Below are 16,852 nucleotides of genomic sequence, written 5' to 3' on the forward strand. Positions count from 1 at the left end.
ATTCTCGCTCTGTTGCCCCAGCGAGAGTACAGTGGTGTCACTGTAGCTCACTGCAGCCTCCAACTCCTGGCCTCAAAAGATCCTCCTACCTCGGCCTCCTGGAGTGCTAAGATTACAGGATTACAGGCGTGAGCCACCGCACCCGCCCTCTGCACTTAACTTTTAAAGATAAATAATTGGCAAACAAGCTTTTATTGGAAACTTACTTTTTAAAAAATTTAGAATAGATTTAATGGAGGTAGAAGGCTCTTTGCATAACTAATGCTGGTTTAATCATCCTCATTTTATTAATGAAGAAAATGAGGCAGAGAGAGGTCAAATTGTTTGTTCTAAGTCTAGGATTAAAGCCAGGACTCCTGAGACCCAAGCCTAGTGCTTTTTCCAGGGAATTCAACGGACAAGGACACATTATTCTGCCTGCATCTGTAACACCATGTGATGAGAACTGTTCTCTGCGAAGAGAACCTGGCTTCATTAAGAGAGAACCTGTCTAGCTCCTGAACTGAATGTTCTTCACTTTCTCTCTCTAATCTGGGTCTTTTTTTTTTTTTTTTTTTTTTTGACACAGAGTCTCGCTCTGTTGCCCAGGCTAGAGTGCCGTGGTGTCAGCCTAGCTCACAGCAACCTCAAACTCCTGGGCTCCAGTGATCCTCTTGCCTCAGCCTCCCGAGTAGCTGGGACTACAGGCTTGCACCGCCATGCCCGGCTAACTTTTTCTATATATTTTTAGTTGTCCGGTTAATTTCTTTCTATTTTTTTAGTAGAGATGGCGTCTTGCTGTTGCTCAGGCTGGTCTCAAACTCCTGACCTCGAGCGATCCTCCTGCCTTGGCCTCCCAGAGTGGTCGGATTACAGGCGTGATCCACCGTGCCCAGTCTAATCTGGGTCCTTAATCTCTCTTTTCTCAGTTAACTGGAATAGTCAAACCTAAGATCCTGTTTCCCAGCCATCGAGAATGAACAGAGATTCCCCATCCGTGTCCTGCATACTGAGCATGGACACTGGATGCCTTAGTTGACCTGTTCTTAGCAGAAACCGACTTGTTCCCCAAAAGCCAGCTCAGAGGCAGTATGTTTTAGGTCGAGGCTATCAGAACGTAGCACTGCTCTTCCCTTTCGTCGTGTGTTTTGGGTCCAGTCCACTTCAAGTACTGTGTGTCTCAGCCTTTGCTTTATATCCTCTCGGTTACTACCTCTAATGGTATTCTTATGCTTGCTTGGCTTATGCCGGCAGGGGACGATAGAATTTTCCAGTGGGTCACAGGTGTCAATGATTATATGATTTATGTGTAGGGTGATAGCTATTTTTGTTCTTGGTGGCAAACAAATGTTTCAGAAACCATTTTCAGATTATAAAAATATCAAAATCCTGTTACCAGAATAAAACTGAAATGAAAAATACAAAAATCATCAGAATCACTAGAGTTAACTCTTCTATAATTAGAAATGAGGGTAAGGGATTACCCAGTTGCTTGCAAACAACTAACTAGTCCAACCAAGTATTCTCGTTTTGAATAACCTCAGAGAAAGAGAGTCAGAAATAGCAGTTTTTGCTGCAACGTCTTTATTTCTAAAGTACGATTTTTCACATTTCTTTTAATTGTGAATTTTTCCTCCCTTGCCACCAAAAAAAAAAAAAAAAAAGAAAGCAAAAAAATTTACCAAGTTACATTCATACATTAACAACTGCCACAAACCCTCTTGGTGTCCTGTAAATGAGATTTCTAGTGTGAAATCATTAATGGTGAACTGAATTTTTTTTTTTGTCTTTCAGAACAAGGAAAGAGCAATCTGCATGTAACGTCGTTGGAAGATGCAGAATGCCGCAGAACCAAGGAACGCCTTTCTAATGGGAACAGCCGCGTTTCGCTTCCCAAGTCCTCCCGCAATATCCCGAGGAGACACACCCTAGGTGGGCCCCGAAGTTCCAAAGAAATACTGGGAATGCAAACATCTGAGATGGATAGGAAGAGAGAAGCATTCCTGGAACATCTGAAGCAGAAGTACCCCCACCATGCCTCAGCAATCATGGGCCACCAAGAGAGGCTGAGAGACCAGGTATGAGTGTTCCCCCTTAGAGAGCTCGTGCATTAATGAACATGAGGGAAAGCAAAGTGACCTTCGGTTTAAAGGGGAAAAAAACAGTTTGCAGTGGACTGTTCCTATGTTCAACCACAGACACATCCAAAGTGCAGGCAATGGAGGGGTATTGCTTTGCTGAGTCAGCGTGGCACCGGCTGCTAGGCACCCTGCAAGCACTGAGTCTTAGCACAGCGCGTGAATGAATGAACCCGTAAATACATTTTCAGAGTAAGGTGGAGCGTAGAGGTGTAGACTCGCGATAAACCCCTTTTCCTTAGGAAGCTGACATGAGGGTTTTGTTTCTGTTCTTCTTGTTCCTTTTTAAGCACAGAGTTTTTTTGTTTGTTTTTGTTTTTGTTTTTGTTTTTTTTTTACATGCCTTGATTTCAGCAGTCTTCGGCTACCTGTTTTCTCTGGTTATTTTGACAGCTGCAGAGATATCACCCATGTGTGGCTTTGGGATGCTTTTGTTTCTTGGCTGTGTGCGATTACTTTTTAGCAGACAGAGCGGGTTTGGGGTCACAGGAGATGGGAGGCCTCCTCCGTGGACCTCACTGGGCTGTAATCAGATTGACCTTTGGGTGCGGAGAACACAGCAGAGAAGGCAGACGGCGCATGGCCATGTGTGGTGGGTGGGGGAGGGAGGAAGGGCAGACTGCTATTGATTCCGGGTTGGGGGGCAAGCTCCCTGTTTTCAGTCTGCCATCTTGCGAGTTAGTTGCAAAAATTATTCCTGACTCAGTCAGCTTTTCATTACCCTCGGAAATGGAGCTCGGCATCAGCCTGAATAATTTAAATCTATACTTCATCCTCCATCTCCTATTCTTCCTTAAATCCAACCTTTCCCTCTAGGGAAGCAGAGTGCTTAAAAATATGAAATGTGCTTTATGGAATTTAGGGTTCATACTTTCCAGAAGGCAGTAAACCTAGAAGAGAAGAAACAGGCATCCTGATTTGTGTGAAGATGGGCTGATGATTAATTCTTTGGTACTTAAGAAATGAAGGCGATCTTTTCATCTCAAGCATTCACAAAGAATACCCCTCATTTCTGTTGATCGTGGGGTCCCCGTGCAGTTAAGTGTTGGGATCTGGGCCTCTCCCTGTGTTAGTTTTTGGGTGGCACAGTATTTTATCCAAAGCTGTTCAGATTGAGAAAACTCAAAGTCAGAGAAGTTACAGTTACATGATTTTCTAAGGAAAAGGCTGCATTTGAACTCAGATAAGTCTGAACTCAGAATCCTTGTTCATTCGACTAATCCTACAAGTTGAAGATCATTGGTTATGGGGTTAGAGTAGACAGTGTGGTCTGAGTACTTGGGGTAAGGGACTCGTTGAGGGCGTGTGTGTGACCTGGGGGACAGAAGCGAGGCTGAAAAAGACAAAAAATTTGGTTACAAGTTGAGTAAGGAGGGAGAATATTTTTTTCTCTAAAAGTTAAAATATATTACTTTTGCTGAAAAATATAGAAATTAGCCTGTTATCAAATGGTATATTTTTCCATGTCAAAAATATCTCATTATTACTGTTACTATTACTATTTGTGATGTCATAATTATTGCTACTTCTGTGATGATCGTGGCTTTGGCTAAAATTATTACAGGATGGGTCCAAATGTAATAAGAAGGTTGCAAGGGGTATGTGGTAGCCCAGGAAAGGGAATAATGAATGCGGTTTGGTGGCCTCAAGCTCTGATCTCCTGTTACATACATCTGGGCCACAGGTCAGCTGGTCCTTTCTCTGAGTAACACAAGATGGACAAGTACCACATTCTGTCTCTGCCTTTTTTGTATTCCAAGCTGGCCATGCAAAAGTAAAGAGATTTCGATGTGCGAATCTGTGTGTACATTTCCATCTTGTTGCTTTGCTTCTGCAAGCAAACCCCGACCAGCGTTGTAAACAGCAGAGATCAGCGTAGGCATGGCTTATGAAATTGCTGCAGACATCACCTCATCTTCTGTCTTTTTCATTCTTTTTCTCCTACCACCCGTTTCTTCTCTCCTTTCCTCTTCTCGGTGATGCCTTTATTCCTCCGTGACTTCCTGACTATAGATTATTCCAGGCTTCCTTTGCAGGAAGATGACACAACCGGCTGTAAGGAAGAAGTCAGACAACACAGGTCTGATGCACTTCTCTGGATACCGAGGTTCTAAACACCAGATGCTCTTTGGTGGCTGTTTTCCTGGCTGCCTCCCAGAAAAGTGGCCTGAAAGAGAAGAGAGCCAGTGAGCAAGATAGAGAATAAGGTGTTGAAAATGATGTCTCTGGCACCTTGCATGAAATCTCTTGGTACTAGGAAAATCTAGGTTCTAATGCCCTGGTATTAGACATAATGAGAATTAGCGCGTGCCTTACGTTTCGAAATCTGAAGTCAAACATTGGCGGATTTGTGGTTGAAAAATGTATATCTGAGTCTTTAAAAAGATACGTTGGTCAAGAATTTTCTTGAGTCTGAATTACTGAAAGGTTAAGAAGTCGCCTTAACTCCCTTCTATAGTGTGGGCCATTATTGCAACAAAATGGTTATCTACATGGTAGTAGCTGTCATCATTCCTGATTTCCCCCTGCATACCTAGGTCCTTTTAATTAATTAATTTATTTTGAGACGGAGTCTTGCTCTATTGTCTGGGCTAGAGTGCAGTGGCATCATCATAGCCCACTGTAACCTCAAACTCCTGGGCTCAAGTGATCCTTCTGCCTCAGCCTCCCAAGTAGCTGGGATTGCTGGCCTGTGCCACCACCGCCCAGCTAATTGTTTCCATTTTTAATAGAGATGGGATCTTGCTCTTGCTCAGGCTGGTCTCGAATTACTAGCCTCAAGCAGTCCTCCCGCCTTAGCCTCCCAGAGTGCTAGGATTACAGGCATGAGTCATTGTCCAGGGCCAATGGACTGTGAGGCCCCATTGGCTGGACAGCTAAGGGCTGGGCTTTGGAGTCTGGACAGATTGGAATCCAGCCTTCCCCCTATGCTAATTATGTGATTTGGGGCTGCTGACTTAGTATTTCTTTATCTCAGTTTCCTCGTTTGTCAACAGACACTAGTTATCTACATCATAAAGTATTGAGAAAGAAAATGGTGGAACCGCTTACTGTTTCAATGGCAGCACTTAGCATTATAATATTCTGGTGTATGGTGTCCAGAAGAAGAGTGTTGGAGGCTCTTGTTTTAAAATTAGTATTTAAAATTGTTGGACTTTTTTATCAACGAATATTTGAGTACCCGAAGAGGTCTATTTTTTTCCATTGTCAGGGAATAATTTTATGTTTCTGAAACTGGTATTTTTCTTTCAATAGCAGCTTAAAATTCAGATTTCTTTCATTTGTTTACCCCATATGTATTTATTTGGCATCTACCATGGTAAAGGCATTGTTGAGACTTGGCCCTGTCTTCAAGTCAGTAAGATAAATAGGTGTTCGTGTGCAAAGCACAGTCCTTAGCAATCTAGCCAAAATATCACACCTTCTGAGCTGGTCATAGCATCCTTGCAGCATTTACATCCGGGGCTTCCAGTCATATGGTGCATAATAACATTTCTTCATGTTTCTTCTCCACCTAGAATAAGCTTCTGGAGACAGGAACCTTGTCTTAATCACCTTTGTAAACTCGGCGTTTAGGGGAGGACACAACCTAGATTAGACAAGATCAGGAAATCTGTTGAATGAAGAAATGAGCCACTGTGTCTAGCACAATGAGGCTGTGCTAGGTGGTGCAGATAGAGACGGGTAGGAAGTCCAAGAATTAAATGAGTGATTTCGGTGTAGACAGTCAGAAAGAAAGAGTTGGAGGCCAAGAAGTTAAGAAAGGCTAAGTAATTTTCCCCAGGTGAAGAAGTCAACACTTGAACCAGGGTCAGAATTCCTAGTCTGTGGTCTTTCCATTCATTACTGACCTTAGTTTTTGCTTTTTCCACCTTTAATTTTTCCAAAATTTGGTAACATTATGTACATCACATTGGGTCGAGCAATAGAGATATAAACATGACTTCCATTGCCAATTATTTATACACGTAAATCTTAACTCAGTTCCAGAGCGTATTAAATAACCAGAGAAAATAGATTCCTGTATATATTTTACATTAACAGAAAGTTGCTGCTTCAAAGTAGCTCTGAGTTCAGGGAAGTCTGTAGTTCGCAGTCGCTCGCCGTCCTGGTCACTGTGTGACTGTACAGCTTGGAAATGGGATTCTTTATGTCTTCACTACTAAGGAGACAGATGACCATCTGGCTTGTCACCTGCAGAAACCAACTTTCCACTCCTAGTCTAGGAAACCCTTCTGAAAATATTTTTTCAGTCTTTATTCCTGGTTACTCTCAGAAGTTCTATTTAACTCACTAGTATATGGTACCTCCTTTGGGGTTCCGGCTAGTCTATGTGGAGTCTTATATCTAATGTGGTCATCCCTTAGGAGGAACTAGTGATACATTTTACCTTGAAAATCTGATGTGTTCTGCAGTTTAGTACAAAGAGTGAGAGTGTTATAAAGGTATTATCCTTTACCGTGGACATTACGGGGGGCAAAAATCAGGAGATGAGAACATGAGCAATGTGACCATCGAAATGGGGTTAGTGAGGCCAGGGGGCCATTTGGCCATCTCCTCCCCTCGGGCCAGGGCTGTGCTGCTGTCCAGGTGCCTCAAAGACCTTCTTGGTGCCCCCATCAACCAGCCACACCTTTGGCAGTGTTTGCCTGGAAACAGCGCCGGAGCTCTCTGTGCCCGGCTAGTTGGGCACCTCTTACCATTCTCTGCTAGTGTCTAGTCCAGTGTATTCAGCAATGAAATGTAGCTCTGCTAATAATTGTGACAATGAAAATAAGGAAAATATCTATCTATTTATTCATACATCCCTCAAGCTGTAGTTCACCGTGCTCTTTTAATGACTTCTAAAGCACTTTATTCACAAGAGTTGTTCTATGGAATCTGGAACTCGTGTGGCTTTGGTTTGGTCTCCACGTTATCTGTTCCTTCGACTGGCTTCTCCTTTCCAGAAGGTATATGCTTGATTTTGCCAAGAATCGTGGAAAATGAAAGACAGAGGGCAAGAAGAGTCTTAGCTGCATTTGAATCAGAAGAGCAGGTCTCAAGAAGCAAAAACTACTTCAAGTTGGTAGAAAAAAGCAATTTTACTCCTGTTTCCTCAAAATTCACTGAAAACAATGAGAAGTATTTCCAGTGGAGAGAGGAACAAACACCGCTCTACCTGGAATAAAACAAGGAAATGATCAGGACCTATGCAATGGCTTTGGGAAAGTAGGACGGTCTTTGTGGAGACCTGGTAGGTGGGGAACATAGAAAGGGAAAACATGGCCAATGGAGGAACGTATGCTACCGACAATTCCTGTGATCTTGGCCTTGCCTTCAAAAAGAAGAAGCTGTTTGGGTTAAAAGCAGGGTTAATATTAACAGAAGAGAAAGGCAGTGATTACCAGATAACAACACGTACAGTCGCAGAGAGCTTTGCTGTGAGCCTCACAGACATGGAATGCCCCAGATGGAAGAGTGGGGGTGTTGTGATTTCAGGGCAAAGTGGCATATTTTTGTGGAGAGGGCATTTGATGTCACACACCAGAGGAGAGGGTGCAGGCTGCCTCCGCAGACTCCTTCCTTCTGTAGACTATTTTCAGTAGCCAGTTGGCCCCATTCAAATATGAGTTATCACAGGAAAGGTGCTAATGGGAGAGGTGTACCCTAAAACTGATGTATTGATCAGGACAGTCTAGATCAGTGGTCCCCAACCTTTTTGGCACCAGGGACCGTTTTCATGGAAGAACAATTTTTCCATGGAATGGGGAGGGCGGGGGGTGGTTTTGAGATGATTCAAGTGCATTACATTTGTTGTGCACTTTGTTTCTATTGTTATTACATTGTAATATATAATGAAATAATTATACAACTCACCATAGGTTGGGGACCCCTGGTCTAGATTATGCTGCGTAACAAACAAACCCTGTGATTTATTTGTGGTGTGGCACGGAAATGTTTTATTTCTCGCACACACAAAGTCTGTTGTTGCTTACACAACTCTCCAGAGAAGCTGTTCTTGGGATGACTTGGGAATTCTGGCTATTTCCATCTTGTGATAATGCCATCTCAGCACATGGAAACTTTTTAGTTATTTATTTATTTTTTAGAGACAGGGTCTCACTCTGTTGCCCAGGCTGGAGTGCAGTGGCAGTCATAGCTCACTGCAGCCTCGAACTCCTGGGCTCGAGTGATCCTCCTGCCTCAGCCTCCCAAGGTGCTGGAATTACAGGCGTGAGCCACTGTACCCAGCCAACATATGGATTCTAAGTTACTATGACAGAGAGAGACAGAGAGAGAGAGAGCTGATTGGCTGTGTACAAGCTCTTAAATATATTGGCCCAGAAGTGGCGTATGTCAGTTCCCTTCATTGTAACATCTTGGTTCTACCACCTTCTGGGATGTTTTATCCAGATATTGGCTGTGGAATCCATTTTAAGAATAAAATCCTCTTGCCTCATTTCTTTTTATCAACTCTTCCAAATATAACTGTTTCATCATCTTCATTGTATATAGTGCTTTATAGCCCTCTGTACAGTAACATCAATGGCTTTTATATATAATGTAAATATATGAACATATTTATATCTATATGTAATGACATCTTTATTTTTGTGATTTATTTTTGATGAATTTAGTTGACGCAATCCAGTGTAACCCCATCACACTGGGTTCCTCTGCATGCTGTAGATCTCAGGGTATCAATTTATCCCCTAGGTGTAGTCCCTCTGTCATGTATGAAAAACTCTAATTAGATTTTTGCCTATCACGTTTGCCTTAGTGTGTGTGTGTTTAAAATTAACATATGTGCATCTATATTTATGGATAACCTGTCCATGAAGGCTGGAAGGTGAGGCTAATTGGAACTGAAGATGTACTGACATCACAGACGGTTCTGTTAGTGGAGGCCTCAGCCATGGTGAAGGTCTAGGTAAGAGGCTAAGGTTATAGAAGATGTAGGTTTTGAAAAACTAGACATGTTTTGTAAATAAATAACTGCATAAGTAAAAAGTTTACGGAGTATAGTAAAGGAAATAGACTCAGCTGAGAATTTCCTCTCTAAAGCTATTAATTTATTGTAATCCAAAGGGGAAAATGATAGAATAGCCATGTTTAGTAGCTGCAACCATTTAGCTGTTTGAACTAAGGAGTGAATACGGGTTTACAGATCAATTGCTTACCTAAACTTTGAGGGAAAAGGAAACAACATCATGGCAATTAAGAAATCCCATATAGGCCGGGCGCGGTGGCTCACGCCTGTAATCCTAGCACTCTGGGAGGCCGAGGCGGGTGGATCATTTGAGCTCAGGAGTTCGAGGCCAGCCTGAGTAAGAGCGAGACCCAGTCTCTACTGAAAATAGAAAGAAATGATCTGGGCAGCTAAAAATATATATAGAAAAATATTAGCCGGGCATGGTGGCGCATACCTGTAGTCCCAGCTACTCGGGAGGCTGAGGCAGAAGGATTGCTTGAACCCAGGAGTTTGAGGTTGCTGTGAGCTAGGCTGACGCCATGGCACTCTAGCCTGGGCAACACAGTGAGACTCTGTCTCAAAAAAAAAAAAAAGAAAGAAATCTCATATAATGTGTGCTAAGCATGTAATGATAACCAACCACAATGGGAAGAGGGAAGAAATACCTTTACGCAAATTACCAAGAACATGGAGAATGTCAGTTAAATGCTCATTATTTCTTTAGCACTATTTTTCCAACAATTATTTTTAATGGCGAAAAGTAGTAAAGACTCTTAGAAGAACATATTATTGGCATCAGTTAATTGTGGCACTATTGCTATACTTTTTACACACACTGCAGGTTGAGTATCCCTTGTCCGGAATGCTTGGGACCACAAGTGTTGTAGATTCTGGATTTTTTCAGATTTTGGAATATTTGCATTATATACTTAACTGGTCGAGCATCCCTAAACTCATAATTTGAAACAGGAAATGCTCCAGCGAAATGACCTTGGAGCATCATGTTGGTGCTCAAAGAATCTTGGATTTTGGAGTATTTCAGTTTTCGGATTTTTGGATTAGGGATGCTCATCCTGTAGTATAGTCTGTCTTCCCGACAACCCTGTTGGGTAGGCACTACCGTTAGATTTATTTAACAAAATGGGAAACTGAGGCACAAAGCAGTTCAGTGTTGTCCCAGGTGACACAGCAGGCAAGCACCTGTATTCGAATGCTGTTATCTGGCTGGGGGGCCTTGCTCTTGACCCCTAGATCACACCTCCCCTCTGGTGGGTGACAGAACAGAAAGATGTTCTGAAACACTGAAGAAATGAAGGAGAACTGGATGGGGAGGACCCGGGTGCCCTGCGTCAGTAGATGTGAGTGAGATTTAGTGGTATCCTAACATGTCTGACATGCCAGCCTGCTGGTTGGATCTGCCTTTAATAATTTGGGGGAAAAAAGGAATTTGGCACCAAAGCAGCAGTGGCATAAATAGTGGTATCTGAGAAAAGGTTAAAAATTGAGAAAATGTTGCCAGAGCAACAGCTGCCACACCGTGGTGTCGTAACAGAATCATAAGTCATATTTGGAGAATTTATGTTCTTGCACGTGTGAGCGTGTGTTCAATGAAATGCTAGAGGCCTGTGAGCAAAGGATGTGATAGGATTGAAAGAACCGGTCTAAAAACATTTCTTGTCCTCAAATTCCACGTAATCCTGGATACGTCTAAGGGAAATCAGCATGTGTTCAGTGGTCAGAAACAACAGTTACCTAAACCTGGATATGACGAAACACAGTAGTGAAAACAATGGATGGAAAGAAGAGTGTGACACGTAGGAGAGGTGATTTTCCTCCGCGGAACAGGTGAGGTGTGGGCCTGCCAGTGTTTGCCAGAGGCCTGCTGTTTGGAATGGTGACTTAAAGCGGTGGTCCCCACCCTTTTGGCACTAGGGACCAGTTTCATGGGAAGTAGTTTTTCCTTGGCGGGGTGGTGGAGGGGAGTGGATTGAGGGGTAGGCAGAGCTCAGGCGGTGATGCAAATGATGGGGAGCGGCTGTAAATACAGATGAAGCTTCGCTGGCCTGCCCACTGCTGACCTCCTGCTGTGCAGCCTCATTCCTAAGTTTCATGGAAGACAATTTTTCCATGAACTGGGCAGGGAGCAGGTGGCAGAGCTCAGGCAGTGATGTGTGGCCCGGTTCCTAACAGGCCACAGATCGGTACCGGGTCACCACCCAGGCATTGGGGACTGCAGCCTTAAAGGGTTATGGAAATACATCTCAGAAGATTTGCACTATTACACAGTGGGACGTCTTGCAGTGGGGAATCAGTGATCAAAAAGCCTGAGTTTGGGGGTTGCAGTTTTACTTGCAGATCTAATGTCGAGTTGACATTAATCATAAAGAATGTAGAAAAAGAGAAGAAGAATCCTAAACGAGGATCATTCATAACACGTGGCTTTTGATCCATGTTTAATTGGGTGCCACCAACCTCAGTGTTAGTTTTCACTTTAATTAGTGTGGTGGAAGAGCAAGAAGAACACGTATCTTGAGAACAGTGCTATATTAAGAAGAGCTCTGGAAAAAAATCAAAATAAGCTTCTACTGGAAAACCTGTTAAAGGGTGCCCGGGAGTAGGTGGCAAAGTAAGGGGCAGCGAGAATCCAAAGTGGAGCTGTGCGGGGGCAGGAAACACCTGGAAAGTGATCAGCAAAACCTAGAGAAAATTGCCACCATGTTAGACAGACATTTTTGGTACTGAGGCATCTGAAATAGCCCAACATGATTGAGTCCAGTACGTAGATGCAGAACTCCTGTTGCACGTGTCTACATTGCCGTTCCTGTCCTTTCTTACCAGGCTCACTTCCTTGCCATTTATTCGTTCCTCCTCCTGCAGGTGTGTTCTTGGATGAATGCAATTGAATTGGTGTTTATTGTGGACCTGACCTACGTTCCGAGCTCGGCTTTGGGCATTATATAAAAAGTACAAAACCCAGTACCTGCCCTGTCTCAGTGCATTCTGTGTTGCTATGAAGGAATACCTGTAACTGGGTAACTTGTGAAGAAAAAGTGTTTACGTGGCTCATGATTCTGATGGTTGGAAAGTTCCGGATTGGGCATCTGCCCCTGGCGAGAGCCTCAGGCTGCTTCCACTCGTGGCAGGTGGCAAAGGGGAGCCGGTGTGTGCAGAGCTCACATGGCGAGAGAGGACGCCATGGCGGGGTGCCAGGCTCTTTTTAACAGTCAGCTCTCGAGGGAGGGCACTAATCTTTTCTCGAGGGATCTGCCCCCGTGACCCAATCTCTCCCATTAGATGACAGCTCCAACAATGGGGATCAAATTTCAGCATGAGGTTTGGAGAGACAAACATCCAAACCATAGCTTGCCCTGCCAAGGATATATGTCTCTTTAGTGGAAAGAGTAGTGGGTCTGATAAAATTCAATTTCTAGGCTGGGCGCAGTGGCTTGTGCCTGTAATCCTAGCACTTTGGGAGGCTGAGGAGGGAGGATCGATTGAGTCCAGGAGTTCAAGACCAGCCTGAGTGAGACCCCATCTCTACAAAAAGTTGAAAAATTAGCCAGGCGTGGTGGCAGGAGCCTGTAGTCCCGGCTACTCGGGAGGCTGAGGCAGGAGGATCGCTTAAGCCCAGGAGTTTGAGGTTGCAGTGAGCTATGATGATGCCACTTCACTCTAGCCTGGGTAACAGAGAGAGACCCTGTCTCAAAAAAAAATCGAATTTATATACACTGGCATACTCTTTGCTGCATGGTTAGAGGGAGTCAGTCAATTGCCTTGAAGCTTTTTTTAAACTGCAGAATGAGATAAACAATACTGTTGTGGTGAGGGTCAGATGAGGCGATATTAATACATCTACAGGGCAGCAGGTGTCAAACACATCTTGAAGCCCTTTTCATTAAGGGGAAGGCATTCCGGTTGGATGGTCAAGGCCAGGACACCTTAGGGCATCCCGAAAGAGTGCACGTTCTAAATTGCAGTGTTCTACAGAACCCTAGGCCCCCAGGCTGTTAATAACTGTTTGAGGGATGGGGAGAAAGTTTTCAATTGGGGAAAAGTTCTCGGTTAACCAAAGTGAAATGAATTTCTACACTGCAGGACCGTTCAGATCTTGGAATATGCTGATTGGCATTGTGAATCTCCAGGGGAGATTTGGGGGTAGGTGGGTGAGGAATGAAATACACAGCGCTTCCCAAACCTATTAGACCCATAGAATTATTGTTTTCAGGAGTCACGTTTTATGGGACATGCATTAGGAAATGGTGGTATACATATCAAAAGCTTGCTGACATACGAGATATTTGGAAGAAAAGTAGGAGCACCTTGGGGAGTGATTGGAGAAGGATGAAGGTACACACAGGCTGCAGCAGGTATAGCAGGAAGAGCAAGACCACCCACGGGACACCCCAGACCTGGGTGCTGGTCTCACTTTGCCTTCCCCTGTGCTAGGAGCTTGAACAAGTCACCCAGCTGTCTGTATCACCCGCGCACGGTTTGTGCAAATACCAAGGACTAGAGAACTGTGAAGAACCACTGGTGACAGTGGTGAGAGTGTTGTCCAGGAATGTTTAATTTCCAAGTAATTAAGATTATCATTATTCGTTAATCATTTTATTGGATGTGATCAGAAATTACAGTCTGTAAAACTCCTGCTCTTAAATTTTGCTTAAAGATTTGTTTAAAAAAGGTTTTTTTGAATAGCCAAATATGCAGTCAATGTTTATAAGTGTTCCATAGATATTGTGTGGACAGTTATCTTACACAGACAGACAGGCACATAGATGTCAGGTTTGTTGATTGCATTGTTCATTTCTTCTCAGTCCTTTATTTGTCAGAGTTAATGTCGTTCTGAACAAAGTATGATAAAGTCTCCCATATAATTGGGTTTTTATCTTGTTCTCCTTGCATTCCTAAGAATTTTTGCTTTACGGTTTTTTAGTTGCTTTGTTGTTTGTTGCAAAGAAATTTAGAATGGTTATGCCTTCTTCATAAATTGTGTCTTTAACATTACCAGATGACCTCTTTATTCCGTTTCGTGTTTAACTTTTCTTAATATTATCACTCTTGCTTTATATTTGTTTGCATTTGTCAGGCATGTCTTACCACTTGTTTTCAACTTTTCTGTATTAATCCAGGTTGAGTATCCCTAATCTGAAAATTTGAAATCTGAAATGCTCCAAAATTTGAAACTTTTTGAGTGCTGACATGATGTTCAGAGGTCATGCTTACTGGAGCATTTAGGGTTTGGGATTTTGAATTTTTGGATTAGGGATGCTTGACTGGTAAGTATAATATATAATTGAAGTATTCCAAAATCTGAAAAAAAATCTGAAATCCAAAACATGGTCTCAACCATCTTGGATAAAAGGCACTCAACCTGTAATGAATATGTTTATTAGAAACTACTTATAACTTGCTTTTGCTCTTTTGTTTTAAGCCCAATTTGTTAGTGTATCTTTTAATGAGAGAATTCAGTCTATAACAACCAATGGACTTCATCTAAACTTGACAGCAGATATTGTATGTCTATTCTTCTCTATTAAGTACAGCTCATGTTAGGTAAATGCCAAACAATTGCTTAAGTTTAGGTCTTGACAAGCTGTATCTGAAATGACAGTTGTTCCAAGTGAAAATGACTGTTAGACAATTGGACGTAGAATAGGACTAGACCCTATGCCAGAAAACAAGACACATACATGTCGGAGTTATCAGCTGTATTAGTCAGGGCTCTCTAGAAAAACAGAACCAATAGCAGAATTCCTTTTTCTTCAGGGGACCTCAGTCTTTGCTCTTAAGGCGTTCAATTGATTGAATGAGGTCCACCCACATTATGGTGGGCATTCTGCTTTACTCAAAGTCGACTGATTTAAATGTTAATCACATCTAAAAAATACTTTTACAGGGACATCTATTTTTTTTTTTTTTTTGTCTTTTCTCAGAGCCAAATGTCAGTATTACAGGAACATCTAGACTGGTGCTTGACCCAACAATTGGGCGCCATAACCTGGCCAATTCAACCCATGAAATTAACCATCACCCTCAGCACCATAACAACAGCTGGCAAAATGTGAATGGATGATTTCTAAAACAAACAGCAACTGCAATCAAAAACAGAGCCAAAGATCAAGGATTTAGCATTAGGGAATTACCACAGTTGGGTTCCATTGTTTCATCCAAAAATTCAAGCGCCCTTATTCTCTTGGTGATACTTATAGTGTGTTCTTGACTTACAAAATGTTATACCTGTTTTTATTATCCTTTAATGTTTGGCAGTTTGTCTTTAGACCAGAAGTTCAGGTTGCAGATATATCTTGAGAGTCTCTGTCTCATTAGCCTTATCTGCATCCAGAGATCTGTTTGCCCTGGGGTTTTGAGGGCTGAGCCCTGAGTCATAATGCATTAACCCTGCTCTGTGCGGTGCTTACAAGCCTATACACAGCCTGCAGCTAAATAAATGGTGTTTCTCCACTGCCGCTGCTGTGCTGATGTAATATCCCTGCCTATTCCAGAAAGAACCATCTGTTGCCTTGGTATCTCTGGGAGGATCTGCAGAAGGTGGGCTTTTACCCTTGGCAATACAGTATGTACTTTCAGGTCTGTCTACTAAATAAAGCCTTTCACCAGGATTTAGTTCAGTTAGGATTTTGGTATCCCCAAGAAGGAGCAATTTTCTTAAACTAGGGATAACAATGCCTGCTGGTTAAGCACAGGCATTTTGGGTTCAAATCTTGGGTCTACCTGAGTTTAAAGCAAAACTCCAACACTTACGACCGTGTAAATATACTGAAATTATTAATACCTAACCTCTCTGAGGCTCAATTTTTCCATTTGTGAAATAGGGTTTCATCATACTATCCTACATCACACTATTGCTGTGAGGCTTAAATGAAATAAGGATTGATTATTTTAATGATTAAAAAGCATTGGTATTTCTCTTCGAAAAAGTATTCCTTTTCTACCCAACAACTTTTAACTCATGTTTCTTAAGAAACAAAAATTCAAGCCATAAATGGTTAAATCTACCCTCTTTCACCAGTTATTGGTATTCTTATATTTTCATGTTTTTTTTCAGTGAGCAGTTTTCTACTTCTGTTATAAAATAAGTTCATTGAAATTCAAGAGAAAGCCAGCCTCTTATTTGCTCTCCAAGTCAATTATAGATACCTGTGATGGTCCTAAATTTAGAAACAAACTAGCTCATCTCCCTGCATTTATTGAGCTCCGACTTGATCAGTGTGGTGCTGTGTTGCTATCAAGCAAAATCATGACCCGTTAAAGCTTAGTCAGCATGAGGTTCTCATTTGAGGATGGTTGGAAAAATCGTTACTGGACCGGTCACCTCTAATCAAGTCTTGGCATTTCTGCCCAGCCCTCACGTCTTGTCCTCATTGCTGAGATTGTTGTTGCAAAACTTTCCCAGCTCTGAGTTGTTCAAGATCCCCTTATCATATAATGATGTCATTGTCATTGTCGGTTGCAAATTCTTATGTCAGCGTTTACCTCTGTCTGCCTGCAGATGAAGGGGTTAATCAAGTTGCTTTCACGTCTGAATTATCTCTGTGACTATTTCCATTTGCCTGTGACATTCTGACTCTTCTCACTCTCTTTCCCGAGCTTGAATTCAGTAAGCAAAAGCTGAGATATTGTAATTTCCTAAATAACCCAAAGGGAAGAATCGGCATAATTTATAACCACTCCGACTACCGAATCAACTCCCACATGCTCTTCTCTCTAATGGAACTTTGAGGAATAACTGTAATTGAACAGTACGTCCACTCCCATC

At 42.5% G+C, this 16,852-nt stretch overlaps 1 protein-coding gene across 5 annotated transcripts in view; it reads left to right on the forward strand.

Annotated features, from left to right (window-relative positions):
- Positions 1-16,852, forward strand: part of KIAA1217 (KIAA1217 ortholog) — a 294,522-nt gene that overhangs the window by 7,660 nt on the left and 270,010 nt on the right. For all 5 annotated transcript variants that reach the window (XM_069458968.1, XM_069458974.1, XM_069458969.1 and 2 more), the window contains exon 2: positions 1,774-2,057. In XM_069458968.1, the coding sequence (XP_069315069.1) occupies positions 1,774-2,057 (284 nt within the window). The remainder of the gene's footprint in view (positions 1-1,773; positions 2,058-16,852) is intronic.

This window comes from Eulemur rufifrons, chromosome 25 (genome assembly GCF_041146395.1).
Source record: "Eulemur rufifrons isolate Redbay chromosome 25, OSU_ERuf_1, whole genome shotgun sequence".
In the NCBI taxonomy this organism is placed as follows: domain Eukaryota; kingdom Metazoa; phylum Chordata; class Mammalia; order Primates; family Lemuridae; genus Eulemur; species Eulemur rufifrons.